This window comes from Mesoplodon densirostris, chromosome 11 (genome assembly GCF_025265405.1).
Source record: "Mesoplodon densirostris isolate mMesDen1 chromosome 11, mMesDen1 primary haplotype, whole genome shotgun sequence".
Classification (NCBI taxonomy): Eukaryota; Metazoa; Chordata; class Mammalia; order Artiodactyla; family Ziphiidae; genus Mesoplodon; species Mesoplodon densirostris.
The window spans coordinates 94,917,471-94,934,242 of NC_082671.1; the positions used below are offsets into that span (position 1 = coordinate 94,917,471).

General features: G+C 31.5%; 1 protein-coding gene across 1 annotated transcript in view; it reads right to left on the reverse strand.

Annotated features, from left to right (window-relative positions):
• The window catches only part of LRRIQ1 (leucine rich repeats and IQ motif containing 1), a 182,739-nt gene that overhangs the window by 133,984 nt on the left and 31,983 nt on the right, over positions 1 to 16,772 (reverse strand). The window contains exons 10-11 of the mRNA XM_060113615.1: positions 2,712 to 2,905; positions 2,063 to 2,190 (exon numbers count right to left, since the gene is read on the reverse strand). Coding sequence (XP_059969598.1) covers positions 2,063 to 2,190; positions 2,712 to 2,905 — 322 coding nt within the window. The remainder of the gene's footprint in view (positions 1 to 2,062; positions 2,191 to 2,711; positions 2,906 to 16,772) is intronic.

Here is a 16,772-nt window from a genome sequence, read left to right on the forward strand (position 1 = left end):
ATCAGGTAGTGAGAAAAGAGTTAATCAGTGTCAACTGACAGATAAGTTGTAGATTCAGAATTCAAACCCAGATCTGTTGACCTTGAGCTTTATCAAACCTAAAATAGTTCTTAAAAAGTCAATGCACATGTAAAAGCTTAATATAAAATGGGTAATTTCTACAATTAATGATATTAGCTTATGGTGAAAAATCCCAAGTTTGAAGATAATTTTTCACTACAATTTTAGGAAATAATTTCACTACTCTATATGTTCATTTCTATCAATCACATTTCCCTGGTGTCCTCAGGACTTATTCTTTCATCCTACTGGAAATGGTAGGAGGTTACTTGTGCAAAGAGCTTTGAGAGACCCATTAAAAATATCTTCAAATATAAATGACAATATTATTAAAAATTCAAAATAGCATATATTATATAATAATTTCACCACTTTTTTATATAGCTAGGTTCAACAAATTGTTATTTTACATCTAAGAGATTTTTTTGAGGGTCAGGACATATGGTACTCAGTTTTGTATCCCCTAAAATGGCAAACACCACCTCAATATCCAAATGTTATAAAGCTAAACAAACAAAATTATAAATATGGATTATTTGGTTTAAGTATCCCAGTTATTGTTTTCAACTCTAAAAACTTTTTAATAGTCCAGTTTATTATAAAATTATAAAATTCCTGGTCATATCAGATTGATATGAGAAACAAGGCACATCATATTGATAGGGCAAAAGTCTATCAGCTAGTGTTAATTTTAATTTTTAAAAGCAGAATATTTCTTTGATGGCATAAATTGTCCAAAGAAATAAAGGCATTATTTCTCAAAAGATGTTCTTGATTTAAATATTTTCTAAATTCTTTAAAAATTATTATGCTTATCAATGTGGCTTGAGATCTAGTTCTATAAAATATACTAGATATGTTAATTACTGAGTGATTTACTTCATATGTCCAAAGCATACCTGAGTATTTCTATTGAAGTTGTATTTCTTACCTGAAAAATATTGTGAAAAGATCCAATAAGTTTGTGATGGCCCAAATTACTTTAGTATTATCTGACAGCGCTGTTCGGGGTAAATATCCTTTTAAAGACAAATCAACTTTCATATTTTAGATGTGATTAAAATAATTTGAGGGAATTTAAAAATACAGATTCAGTTTTTGATCTGTCAAATAGCAGAATTATTTAATAGGTGTAAGTTAAATCATTTAGGACATATATGCTCAAAGGACGAGCACTATTGTGACAGAAATTGAGAGAAAACTACGTTTGGGAGGGGACAGGTACATATATATTAACATTGAGTTGTCTTGTTCACTTGTTTTGCAAGAATTGTATAACTCACAGAAGCAACTTCTTGTTAAAGATAGCTCCTTTCCCCTACTCCTTGTGCCTTTGATGAACAAATTAATCATATTAGGGCGAATAGGTCTCAATGAAATATTAAACAGAGGGAGACATACACATATTGTGCTCCTGTTTTGGTTTTAGACATTTATTCTCTGCAAAGATCCAGATGTTTGGTGGTTTTAAATGGATCTTCTGTGGCAGGTACCCATATCAACTTAATGTTAAGGTATTTTTTTTAAGTGTTATGTTATATCCTTAGGGAAATCAAATTTAAATCAATCTTAACAGTTACAAAAAGACATGCAAGTTGAGAGCAGATTAAAAATCTTTCTTCCAGGACTTAATAAGTACCATTTGAGAGAATGAGACATCCTTCTGAATTAAATTAACTACCTCCTGTATTTTCCAAGAACTATATCTTTACAAATATAAACAAACCTGCCCTGAGAGATTTCCATAAGTACATTTTTGAGAAGAAACAAAATGAGTAAATAAGTGACAATTAAAATTCTACTAAAATTTGAGGATATGTCAATACACTTTAATTTTTTTAATTCTATGAAGTTATATTTATAATTTATGTCCAATTTATTGTAATGTACATTCCTTGAATTACTGGAAAAACCTAACAGCTTTTCTACTTATTATGAAGATCACACATTTATGTTAATCATTCACTGCATTTAAGCTTAATTAAGCAAATTATATTTTTACCTGTTTTGAGAGATACTCAGGATTTGTAGTAAAGGCAGCCAATATGAAGAAAATGTTTCCACACTTGAAATGTTGTTATCATCCAAGTGCAATTCTCTTAGAAGAACATGATTCTCCAAGGATGGAAGCTATATTTAAATTTGGGTTATTAGCTTATATTAAGCAAAATATTTTTGTCATTTAGCCAAATTTAAAACAATAAACCTACCAAAACTAACAACAGACATATTCTGGTAAACAGCATATCATAAATCAAAGTATAATATTATGAGAATTTTAGTATGAATAAAATTTCCAATAATGATTTTCATAGTTAGCATTTCTTTAATACTTTGTGACAAATTTTAATTAGAATTTCAGATAAATTTGGTCCCACTTACACACTGAATCATAACTGAAAAGTTATGATTTATTATATTTTAGTATTATAAAAAAGTAATGTTAAATTAGATTTCTTATAAAATATTGTAATTATGTTGAACATGTTTTAAATAGTGAAAAGTATATAATAGTTTAAACTGGAAATCAAATACAGCTAATAAGTAAAAAGAATAAAAGTTAAAAATGCATTTAAAATGTATGATTGATATTTCTAGCAAAAGAAAAATGCTGTGTTAATCACAGAAATCAATTAATTCAAAGGAATTACCTCACTTAGATAATTTCCCTGTAACTTCAGTATTTGGAGCAATCCACAGTTTTCAATGCCCTCAACTTCAGTAAGATGATTATGTGAGCAATCCAGGTATATAATGGTAGGCGTATCACAAAGACCTTTTGTACTAATTAACTGATTATGGTCCACAATTAGTTGCTGAAGATTTTTCAACGATTCTAAGCCACCTGGAAGAAAAAAATTTCCATGATCACTTTATCATACATTCATCCAGACTCTAGAGTTTCAATTTTTTTCTAAATAACTACATCTTTTTATTTCTAATATTCCTAATGACAAGACTTAGCCCAATTTCCTGGTGAAAAATGTGTAAGTGTAAAATGTATTATTATTTAAACTTGTGCCTAAGAGACGTATTTTTGAATGACTTAATTATATATCACTTCAAAATTGAACAAAATACTAGAAGTCATACATTGGGCGCTGAATGTTTTATTTTCAGTTGACAATGGAACAAGGGAGAGGGAGGAGTCATTGAAAAAATAACAGTTTTCAATTCAATTCCAGGGTCTTTGAATTTTCAATGCTTGGTTAAGATTGTTGCAGAATGTAATTACAGAATGTAATTGCAGAATACAATTTTTCTACCATTGAAATATCTACCTTAGATTCACAAATGAAGTAGGTGCAACTGTATTAAAACCAATAAAATATTAGTATATTCTTCTGGTATTATAAGATTGTCACAAGTGGCCTCCTTTTTACCCAGATAAACTTAAAATCAATATGATTCCAATCTAAAAACTATCAGAGGAGCCTTAGACTATAGCTCAGTGGCCATAAAAAAAAAAAAAAAACTGAGGAGGTTGTTTAAATAAGTCATCATAGTTAGCACTGGAAAGAGATGCTGAGGAAGTCTGTAAAAATTTCATGGAAGATATTAAAAATCTAGAAAATTTTATTAGATTGAATATTGGACTACATATGTTCTCTGTAGTTACTACCCTGTGTAATATTAGGTTACACACTGAAGAAAGGTAAAGGATTTAGTACAAAAGCTAAAAATTAAAGGAAATAGCACATAAAGCAGAACAATTGGGAGAGGAAAAGGCAGATGAGATTCTGTGATGATGGGAGTGATTAGTAAAGGTACATTTTACAATTATCAAAGGCATTTTTATTTACACTAAATTATATATGGTCAACAGTGTGAGTCAGAGTGGGCAAAGGAGTATGAAGAGGCCACTGCTTGACAAGTAGTGAAGCAGCCAAAGACTTTTGCTAGAGGCATCCACGGAGTAAACAGGATGAAAGCCACAGTGCAGTGGAAGTGAAGACAGTGAGTGTAGACTACTTTTTAGATATTTGACAATGGAGAGAAGATCCTCCAAAGTCCTTAAAATGGAAACACTATCTCTGAACTCATCCTCTGCTACTGTCCCCTTCTCTTGGTTCATTCTAACATGCTGACCTCCTGGCTGTTCCCTCGAACATGTCACACGTGTTTCCACCTTAGGGCTGCCTACATATGTAAGAAACAACCATCGGTGTGTGGCATGTTAGGCTAGGAGGAATTAAATAAAGCTTATCAGCTAACTTCAGGTATTAAGACACCATGATTATCAATCGATATACAGAGAAGTTACACTTATCTATTCAACAACCCATCAGAGATTCCAATCTAGTGAAATTATCATTATTTCAAGCCTCAGATACTAAGGAATCTTTGACTGAGCATTTCTACTTCTAGGAATCCATTATATACTAACACACACACATACACACAACTATGAAGTAATATATAGATTAATTCCTTGCCATATTATTTAAACAAAGAAATGGAGAAAAGTTAAATGTCTATCAGTAGTGAATAGTTAAATAAATTATGGAGTATCTATCAAATGAATATGTATAATCTTCAACATGAAGTAGTCTGACATAGAAGTATGTGCATGATGTACTACTGTATGTAAAACCTAAGTTGCATACATAGGCTTTTAGCTATTGAATATACCTGACTTTCAATCTACACATCTATTAATTGTATCGCATAGAACAAGGTCTGGATTGATTTGTAAGCAACTGTGAACAGTGGTTACTACTGCAAAGTAAGAAAGAGAACGGGGTAAGCAGAGAAAGTTTCACTGCTTACATTGTATACTTCTCTATTTTTAAAATTTTTAAATGAGAATGCACTTCTTCTATAATATTTTTAAAACAATATATTTGAAAAAAATCAGAGCAAGTACTGAATAGAACTGTTATTCTGTATTTATTCCTGACCACCACCATCACCAAATGGTTATTGAACTGAAGAAAAATGAGAAAACCTGATGCTGTCATCCATCAGAAGGGTTTGTTAGATAGCCAAAGTGTGGGAACACTGTACATAGACAGGGGGGCATACCTCTTAGATTTTAAGATCAAAGGTTTAAAGGGAAAAGTGAGATGGAAAGTAGATCTTTCAGCCTCACTGAACCTTGATATGATGGCAGTCCTGTTTGATGGCTTCATTGCAACCTCAAGAGAGACCCTGAGCCAGAACCACCAACTAAGGCAATTCCAGATACCTGATCCACAGAAAATAGGAGGTAATAAATGTCTTTGGTTTTAAATTGCTAAATTTGGGGGTACTCTGCTTCACCAAAGTATATAACTAATATAGTATGGATCCTATTCGGAAGAAAACATGAGAAAGAAGAAAATATGTTTGAAAATGTTTTGGGCTAGGGAAAAACATTTACAGAAATTTAATGTAACAAGAATTCAAAGATACTAAAATAACAGATGTAGGTAAACAAATGGACCAAAATAACACCATGACAGAACTAAAAAATAATTTAGAAAAAATGTTGTACAGGACAGAGAGCTAAAGATTGAGTTGCTCACAAGAAGAGATAATCACACTGAGAACAAAATGTGAAGAAACAGAAGATAAAGCAGCAAGATTACGGTAATTAAATAAAAATAGACATAACAGATAAAGTCAATCAAAATATGGATCATCCATGATTGAAAAATAGAACCAAACCAAAAAAATGTTCGAATATATAGAAAACAAAAATTTTCAGAAATGAAGAAATAACAATCTATAGTTTGAAAAGGACATTATATTCCACAAAAAAACTTATGTGGTTTTATTGACAATAAGACGTCTTGCTAAATTTATTAATCAAGGACAAAGAAAATACTATTCAGGTATCTGGGCAGAAACCAGTTTTGGGGGAGTAAAATCAAGTTAGCCTCTAGTTTAACCACAGCAACACACAATATCAAAATGCAACGAAGCAATGTCCATGAAATATCAAGTGAAAATGTGACCCCAAAATAGAATGAACAGCTATATTTTCATTCAAGTATGAAGGCAACTGACAGATACTCTTCAATGTGAAAGAATTCAGGGAATATGGCATCCACTAGTCCTTCTTTGAAAAATAAGATGTAAAAAGAGTTTTAATGAACTATGTAATCCAGACAAGCAGGAGATGAAAGAAGCAGTTTGTCATTAAAAAAAGACTGGTATTGGGCTTCCCTGGTGGCGCAGTGGTTGAGGGTCCGCCTGCCAATGCAGGGGACATGGGTTCGTGCCCCGGTCCGGGAGGATCCCACATGCCGCGGAGCGGCTGGGCCCGTGAGCCACGGCCCTGCAGTCCGGGGCCTGTGCTCCGCGACCGGGGGTGGCCACAGCAGTGGGAGGCCTGCGTTCCACAAAAAAAAAAAAAAAAAAAAAAAAAAAAAGACCGGTATTGACCCATTTTCATACAGATCTAATGCTGCCAGAGGAGATAAGATAGAGTCATAAATCCTGATTTGATGTCATAAATCCTGATGTGAAAAACAAAAATTGTGAAGGGAAAAGAAGATTGGAAAAAGTGTAAATATCCTAATTTATTCTATTTTCTTATAGAGGAGTTAGTATTGCCTAAAATGGATAAATCAAAGCACATCTTTTTATAAATCACTGAACAACAAAAATATTATAATTGACAAAATTATTAGGGGGAGATGGAATTGTAAATGAGATAATTTTATCATTAGTAGTATGAGGAAGCTAACAGTCTAAAATTTTGAAATCAAAACATTTTCATATAATTTCCTGCTCTATTGCTTAGCAATGTTTTCATGAGCTTTTAAGTATGTCCCATCTTAGCAAACTGCAGGAAAATTTGCTGAAAATGAATGTTTCCAACCAGTAATTCACGTGTGTATGATTTTTGATCATCAAAAGATTATTCTATGATACCTTAATATATTTCAACAATTGATTACTTTATAAATCACTGTACTTTTAAAAAATTCAAGTTGAAATTCTATTTCAGTAGTGATAAAGTTTTGACTGCATCATCTCAAAAGAAGTACTAAAAAGTTAACTGTTACTTTACTATTAGAATATAAAATATATGCCTAGAGCCCATCTCTTTATATATACCCTAATAATCACAGGTATTATTAAGCTTTGTCTCATGTTTAATTAAACTTTACTTAACTAATTATCTAAACCTTCTTTAACTAAACTGTACCCTAAGTACATTTATTTATATAGAAAAAGTTGGCATCATTGTCTGAATTGTTATAGATCATGTTCATTCAAGTGATTTCTTATCTTGATCACATTTTTTTCATAAATATGCCTCCTTCATAAAGGAGGACTTTTTTTTTTTACCATTTTATATTTGTTATTCCTCAAAGAGTTTTGAATTTCTATTCAGGTGTTAGCTAGGCTTATTAGAGTTTTATTTTCTTAATAGTTATATATGACAATTTTTTCTAATTTCCTGAAATAATAGGCATGAAGTATCTTTTCTGTTAACATATGTAAAGCATTTATAGTTTCCACACTTCTACAAGAAATATGAAAATCTGTATTTTGCAAAAATAGCTTTACTTGTAATATAAAACTCATAACTCATTCTACAAGTCCTAAGACTGTGTTGTGTCCTCATAGAAATAGAAAAAGGATATAGACAGAATCTCTGCTCAAGTATCATTTACTTGATAAATTCAACTAGAATATTTTTTTTAAATTATGACATGTACAATTATTCATGATTTATTAAGTGAATAAAGTTAATTACAAAAAATATTATAGTAGTGATTTTTAAAATGGATAGAAAACAATCTGGAAAGCTCACCAATACTGGCTATATCTGGATGGTGGGCATATGGCTTATTATCTTGTCATTTCACATCATAATTTAGAGACAATAAGCATATATTAATTGTGTAGATTAGATTAAAAGTTACTTAGAAAAAAATACAAAATTCCATTTTCAGAAATTTCTGCTCAGATACTGTGGTCTTCACCCCTGAAAATAACTAAAAACAGTAATTACATTTTTTAAATGTTTCCAAATGAGCTGTTAAGAAAGCAAAGAATTCTTAGTCCAAAATCTAAATACATATGGTAGGCAAAGAGAAGCAAGCAGAACAGTAAAGCCAGTTTTCAGTGCAAGAAAACTTGTTAAATCTGGTGAATATGAAGATCAATTTCTATACCCTCACAGTTTGAAGAAAGAAAACTTAAAATTCACCAATAGGAGGCAAGTATGACAGACAATTCCAAGTAAACCTGGACCCCAATCAGCTACACCCAACTGAAGACAGGAAATTAAACTACCTATCTCAATCTCAGTAAGAGGGGAAAAAAATCCTCCTTTAAAATAATAAATACAAGCTGACTCTCCCATAGGTTTATGGCTCAAATTCATTTTCATGGTAATCAGAAAACTTCCACCAAAAATGTAGCACAAATCATTCTAGATTGTTTGTGTCCTTTTGCATCTGAAAAATCTCTAAAGAACAAAATTTAATCTCATAACTAGGAATAATCACAAAGCTTAGATTCCAAGGGAAATAAACAGGTGACAAAAAAAAATCACATGAAAAACACAAAGAAATAAGATGCCATAAGTAAGAGTTAGCAGAAATAACAAATCCCAGCAAAACCAGACCCATGTGAAAATCAGAATTAATTCAAATTAAAAACTCAATGACCAGGATTAACAGCAAGTCAGAATTTTTCACTGGAATATAGGTATATAGAAAGTAACTAGAGGCAGCAAAAAAAGACAGAAAGATAGAATATAGGAAATATGGAGGCAAGAGTCAGAAAATCTAATATATGTGTAGCGTTTCAACAAAATGAGGAAGAAAAAAGCTTTTTGAAGAGATAATGGCTAACAGATAAATTTTTAAAGTGAAAATCACATATTCAATAATTGCATCAGACCCTAAGAGGATGAATTAAAAAGAAATCCATGCTTAGACACATCAGAATAAAAATTCATAACAGGAATAACAAGAAAAAAAATACTTGAAAAGACATAGAAAATACCCTCAAAGTTTCCAAAATTTAACACAGCTGACTTCTTAAAGCAACAGTGAAAGTAAAAAAGTAACAGAATGATATTTATGAATTACTGAAAGAAAATAAACTTCAATTTATAAAAATACACCCAGTTAAATTATGATTTAACAATGAATGTTAAGTAAGCACATTTACAGAAAAATTATCTTCCATAAACTAGTTCTTTTACTAGAGGAAATTTTAAAGGATCTATATCAGGAAGAAGAAAAGAGATCCAAGATCTTAAATGAAAAGGCTAACAGGCATAAAAGCAATAAATATGGGCAAATATGATCAAACTTTGACTGTATAAAATAACCATAATGTATAGCTTGAAGAGTTAAATAAAAATACATTTAAGGGCTTCCCTGGTGGCGCAGTTGTTGAGAGTCCGCCTGCCGATGCAGGGGACATGGGTTCGTGTCCCGGTCCGGGAAGATCCCACATGCCATGGAGTGGCTAGGCCCGTGAGCCATGGCTGCTGAACCTGCGCATCCGGAGCCTGTGCTCCGCAACGGGAGAGGCCACAACAGTGAGAGGCCTGCATACCCCCCAAAATAAATAAATAAATAAATAAATAAATAAATAATATACATTTAAAATCCTGAAAAACAAACACATATAAGTCAGGAAATTTGAGGTAAAGATACCAATTAACTTGAGATAAATTGAGTATATTTTATAATTTCTACGGTGACCACTAAATAAAGTATTTAACTATCAAAAGATTGAGACAAAAGAGAAAATGAGGGGGGAAATACCAAATAAGTCAAAAGAAGACAAGAGAAGGGGAAAATAGAAAATGTAGCAAAGGCTTTCTGTTTACAGTAAAGACGGACTAGGTAATGAGAAAACAAATATAAACATAGCTGCTGAAGGCATTTAAGAACTAAAATGGTATTATAGAATAAGAGGATTAAGTTCCAGAAGAAATGAAGTGAACACATTATTCAGGATATCTATTAATTCTGAGAAAGGAAAGCTTGCGGCATCAGGGTGTCAAAATTTGGGCTCCAGAGCTCTCAGCAAAAGAGGCCTAACAAATCCCTACCTTACTTTTGGTTGGACCTCTATGTGCTACACATTAATCCAAATATGGAATAGCTCCCAAGGTACTGAAGCCAAACTTTAAATAATATCAATAGCAAAACATGGATTTAGCTGCACATAGATCACTAATGCTTGCAGTTTTAAACAATAAAGACCTCTGGAGGAAAATAATAACATCATAGCCTCAAACTGATTCTATAGTTTTGTTTTTCTTAGTATTTTCTGACTGTAAAATGACAAAAAACTAAGCAAGGAAATAACATCATGTGAACAAAAATCAAGAGAACAGATAATAGAAACTATCCACAGGGTATCCAGATAATGAAGTTACCAGACACAGAAATTAACAAAACTTTGTTGAACATATTAAAATTGGAAACTTACATATTAGATACTATAAAAATGTGAATTGAACACTAAATAAAAGAAGCAAATAAAAGTTCTAAACTTGAAAATCTACAACTACAAACAAGACTTTCATGAATGGATTGGACATTATATTAGACACAGCTGAAGGGAGAATTAGTGAACCATAATTTGAGTCACAAGAAAACATCCAAAATGATGTATAGAGATGCAAAAGAAATGTAAGAGAATTATAAAAGCATAAGGGGATTATAGAATATAGTGGGAATATATACCTGGATCTAGATCTATAGGTAAGTAGGTAGCTCAGAATTTTTCAACACTGAATAAAGTTGCCAAGCCACTGATTTAAGAGGCAAAATGAATTCAAGCAGGGTGAATACTAAGATAACCACAGTAGAAACATCAGAGTAAACTGATGAAAACAATGGCCAAAAAATATATATATCTTAGAAGGGGAAAAAGAAATTTTCTTCTAAGGATCAACCATTAGGTTGTTGCACATCACCCTAGGCAAGGAAAGCTATAATAAAATAAAATCCATTCACAATGCAGAAAATGCATGCCAAATGGTAAGTATATATCTCAAAATACATAAACAGAGATATGTGTGTGTGTGTATGCATATTCTTCAGGTGAAAGGAATATCACAGATGAAACGTAGAATAAAGATCAATGGAAAGGTTTAAAAAATGGATCAATCCAAATGATATTGTCTTTATAAAATAATAATGTCTTAAGGCATTTGAAACACACATATAGATACATATATAAACATGCAGAGTTAAAATACTCAACAACAATAGCACATTAAGTTGGGAGGGAGTAAATAAAGTTTAAGCTTTCTAAGACCCTAGAATTGCCTTGGAAAAGAGGAGAAAGTGCTACTGTTGGTGGGAATGTAAATTGATACAGCCACTATGGGGAACAGTATGGAGGTTCCTTAAAAAACTAAAAATAGAACTACCATATGACCCAGTAATCCCACTACTGGGCATATAGCCTGAGAAAACCATAATTCAAAAAGAGCCATGTACCACAATGTTCATTGCAGCACTATTTACAATAGCCAGACATGGAAGCAACCTAAGTGTCCATCGACAGATGAATGGATAAAGAAGATGTGACACATGTATACAATGGAATATTACTCAGCCATAAAAAGAAATGAAATTGAGTTGTTTGTAGTGAGGTGGATGGACCTAGAGTCTGTCATACAGAGTGACGTCAGTCAGAAAGAGAAAAACAAATACCATATGCTAACACATATGCATGGAATCTAAAAAAAATGGTTCTGATAAACGTAGGGGCAGGACGGGAATAAAGACGCAGGAGTAGCGAATGGACTTGAGGACACGGGGAGGGGGAAGTGTAAGCTGGGATGAAGTGAGAGAGTGGCATGGACATATATACATTACCAAATGTAAAATAGCTAGCTAGTGGGAAGCAGCTGCATAGCACAGGGAGATCAGCTCGGTGCTTTGTGACCACCTAGAGGGGTGGGAGGGAGACACAAGTGGGAGGGGATATAGGGATATATATATACATATAGCTGATTCACGTTGTTGTGCAGCAGAAACTAACACAACAATGCAAAACAATTATACTCCAATAAAGATGTTTAAAAAAAAAAGAAAAAAGAGAGGAAAGTGCTAAATAAACTTAGATTTGGTAAATAAAGAAGGCATGATGTAATATCTATAGTAAACCAAAAGGATAGTAAAATAATATAAAAATGGTAATATGATAGAAAAGAAAAATGGAATAATTTAAAATCTCAACCAAAAGAAGGCAAGATAAAAAAAAATAAAGAACAAGAACAAATAGAATCAGATAGTAAGAGAGTAATTTTAAACTCAAATATATCAATAATTGAACTTTATTGATTACACTTAATTATTAGGGACTAAAGGTTACAAATCAAAGCTTGAATTTGTCAGGCAGCCTAGATAAAACAAGAACAAAAACAACAAATTTTTATGTTACATTACAAAAATTCCAAAAATAGAACTTGTAGAAATATTGTAAGTAAAAGGACAGAAAAAGATGTATTATGTAAATATTAAAACAGTAATTCTCAAAGTGTGGGCCAGTGTCCCCATCCTGAGATACCTTTAAAGGTTCCATGGAGTCAAAACTACTTTCATAATAATTCTAAGAGGTTATTTGCCTTTTCCACTCCCATTTGCTCAAGAGTGTAGGGTGGAGTTATCCAGAGAACTACATGAGGTGTGATACTGTAGTAAATTGAACGCAGAAGGAAATACGGAAATCCAGCTGTCTTGTGTTAAGCTAGACATTAAAGAGATTTGCAAATATGTGTAACAATGACCCTTTTCTCACTGTATCTTTTTGTTTAAAAAATACACTTATTATTCTAAAACTGTTAGGAATGCAAAGGCTTTATTGTCTTAAACTTTGAATTAATACAAAAATTTTGTTTTTTCCTAATGCAGTAAATATTGATAGATATAACCCACATAAATGAAAGCTGTCTGAAGGAGGTCCGCAATAACTTTTAAGAGTGTTAGAAAGGCCCTGAGTCCAAAAAAAAGCTGGTTTGATTATGTCAGACACAGAAGACTAAGGCAGAAAACTTTTAATACAGTTGAAAAGGGACATTTAAAAATGATAAAATTGGTCAATTTAACAGAAACATATAACAGTTATAAATTTGTGTGCACCAAATATCATGGCCTCAAAAATATTTAAATCAAAAAAATAAATTTAAAAAAGCTATGAGAATGAAGATCTACAATCTACAAACACCATGGGTGTCATGTATATAACTTTTTCTCCAGGACTCTGCTAACATGACAAGTACTCCACTTAATCAACAGGCAGTATTGAATAATCAATAATGAATAGGCTCTGAGGCAGGCAGTCCTGAATTTCAGTAACACATGCCTATTTGAAAACTAGCTATACAACTATAAGCAAGTTACTTAACTACGCTGATCCTTTGTTCCTTTTTTGTGGAGTGGGGGTGATTTCACATTATTGGGAGGATTAAAAATAATATTTTAAAGTAGCATTTACAACACTTTCACGTGTTGGGTACTAAAAATGATAGTTATTGTTTCCTAACAATTATCCTCAATAAAAACAAGGAGTTAAAAAACTGTAACTGAAAACAAACAAACAAACAAAAAAAGAAACCTGTAACTGTGGTGACCAAATAAGGCTTCAAAGAGATATGTTTGAGCTAAACCTTGAAGAAGGAATAGGATATTAATACATACTCAGAAAAGTCTATACACAACTGATTAAACAGTAATTTGATCCAGTCAGTGCACTGGATCAAAAGGAGGAATCTAGGTGGGAAGGAAGTTAGAATAAATTCCCCCCCTTCTTCTTTTAATCTTAGAAATTCTTCGCTGTCAAATAAAGGATGAAAACTGAGCAAAACAGACTTACAGCAAGACTTACGTTAGAACACCATTACTTCCTCAACATCTCTAAGAAAATAATTCTCTCCCTGTAAAAGTTGTTATTTCTTCTACTACCCATCTAAAACAAAACAAATAATAACCACAAAAATATTCAAGAGTCTCTTTCAAAGGGCTTAAATATAATAAATATAAAGGATTGCTTAAATATTCTTGAGTTTACTGCTTCAAAATATTCTTTATTAGCCCTTTAAAAGTTTCCTAGGTCCCACAAAATAAAATTGAAGCCAACTATGTTTATCCCTCAAAAGGCCATTGCCCATGGCAAAATTAGCATTTGGCTATACTTGCTACAAATATCTATTTCAAAGAATTCTTCCCACAGAAATGAGCCAATGGTCTAATAAAACATTCCTGCCACAGGGGGAAAAAACTCTCCTGTAAGGAACAGCAATACTAAAGATGTTGAATTAGGCTGGAGGTTTTCACTAAAAAAGTGTTTGGTAAAGGTCTACCTCCTTTAGCTGCTCAATGATTGCTATGTTCGACAGTTACGTACAAATATGCTGAGTTACACTTGAGATTTTCAATTTCAATGCAAAAGTCCTTCAGGATCATACAGGTTGTACGGAAAAAAGAATACTGAAACAGGAATCAGGAAATGTGGATTCTAGCCCCACCTCTGCCAGTAGTTAGACGAAAACTATGTGGGTCTGTTTTTCCATCTGTAAACTAAGAAGCCTAGACTAGCAGATCTGCAAAATCCCTTTCAGCTTTGTTCTAGGCATTGTGTTGCATTTCAAAACTAAAGAGTAAGCTAGCACCATCTAGTGGAATCCAAAGAATTCACTAAGTATATAATGAAAAACATTTCTACAAGCAAAATATCTACAGCTTTATCTTATTTTACTTCATTATTTTTTCTAATGTTCCAATGACAACATTTGGCAGCAAGAATTAATCCAGGCACATTTCCCCTATGAGCCATGACATAGTAATCAAGCCTATGTGAAAATGTTGAATTATTCAATATCTTTCTTACTTAGAATACTAGTTTCACTTTTCCACAAAGCAGTATTATCTGAAAATAAAGCAGTAGAAAAAAAATCTCCTAGTATCTCTAACTATTTACAATAATATTTTCTAGGGCTGTATTACCTGAAATTTATAAATTAATGATTTATAAATTGCTGGCATTAAAGACATTAACATCATACTTATTTTCATTTTTACCCAATAGTCAATAAAGGAAACATGGCAATTTACTCTTTTCCTCTTTCTCTCTATAACTATCAGTAGGATAATCTCAGTGAAAGTCAGGATAGTCGTTTATTTTGTTTATTGCTGCATCCTCAGCAATATTCCAGTGCTGTGTTCTAGTGCCTGGAAAAGTGCTTCCACATAGTAGATGCTCAATAAGTTGTTTCATTAATAAATTTATTAATGAATAAACCTTAAAATCATTATATATTTTTCAGCATAAAGACTTTGTAATATGGTGTAACAAAACAGTAATAATCTTAAATATTAAATACATATTTATGAGAGAGGCAATAGAATGAATCGATTAAAAAATTTGGTACCAGGACAGACTGCTGAGTTTAAAATCCTGGCTCTATCATTAACTAACGGTGTGATTTTAGACAACTTACTTATTAAACTTTCTATGTTTCAGCTTTCTTATCTGGAAAAAAAAAAAGATTAAATAGTACCTAACTAATAACACTTATGTGAAAATCAAATGAGTTAATATGTATAAAGCACATGAAATGCCTGGTGGTAAAAAAAAAGTTATCTATTACTATATTTATTATACTTAAGTTGTATTTTTTCTAGAAACACTTTGGTCATGCAGCATGGATTTTAAAATTTAGTTTAGTTTTAAAATGTTTCTGCTAAAAAGTCAATAAAATTCAACATATTTGGGGAGGAAAAAAGAAAACTAGATTATATCTTATGAATCACCTATTTTTCATTTGCTTTGACTATTCATTAAAAAACTAAATCAAAAATACTAACTCAAAATATGAAATATTCCTCATAGATAAAGTTTATAAATTTTAATGAACACTGTGGCAACATTCATTTAAGAAAAGTTTTCTCCACATTACTTATAAAAAAAAAATGTCTTACCAATTTTGCCTGAAATTTACTCATGGGAAATTTCAGGCAAAAGAAAGCAAGAAATATAATGAAGATAACAAACCCTAAAATTTAAACTGAAATCCACCCAAATTAAAGTGAGTTATAAAAGATAAAGATTTGTGTAACTTCAGGGAAAAAAACATTAAAAATTTAAAATTAAAAATTATAATAAAATCTCTTTTCCAATTAAAATAAATCCATCTTTAAAATCATCAACCTGAAGTGAATTTAAAGAGCTTAAAGTAATTATCTTGTGTGTTCAAAACATGCAAGAACATGCCAGGTGAAGTAAAAATACTCTATAGTCAAAAACGTGCTGCCAAAATAGAACCAATTATAGAAAATAATATAAAAACGTACAAAGTATTCTTTACATGACTACAAAATTTATATGACCATATATGCCCAATATAATAGTTTATTTTTTGCTACATTTGACCAGAAAATAATCTGTACCTCAATATGTAATACATCTTAAGGATATCATTTTGAATTATATTTTAAATTAATATTTCAGTTATGATTAATAATAATAATTAAGACCATTTCTTTCTATAGTCACAGCACACAATATGTTTAAACATTAAAGAACTAACTTTGTAACTTTCAATTTAAAGAACTAAATTTTAAACTATTACTTTAAAAGAGTATATTTCACATTGTGTTTCTATTTCTACAATTAACCAGTTTAATTAGAATGGAAAACATTCAGCATAAATTATTTCAAATAAAGTGCCTTAAAGAGAGTGATAGAGTTGCTATTTTCAGTCACTAAATGCAAAGAAAGTAAAAAATGTA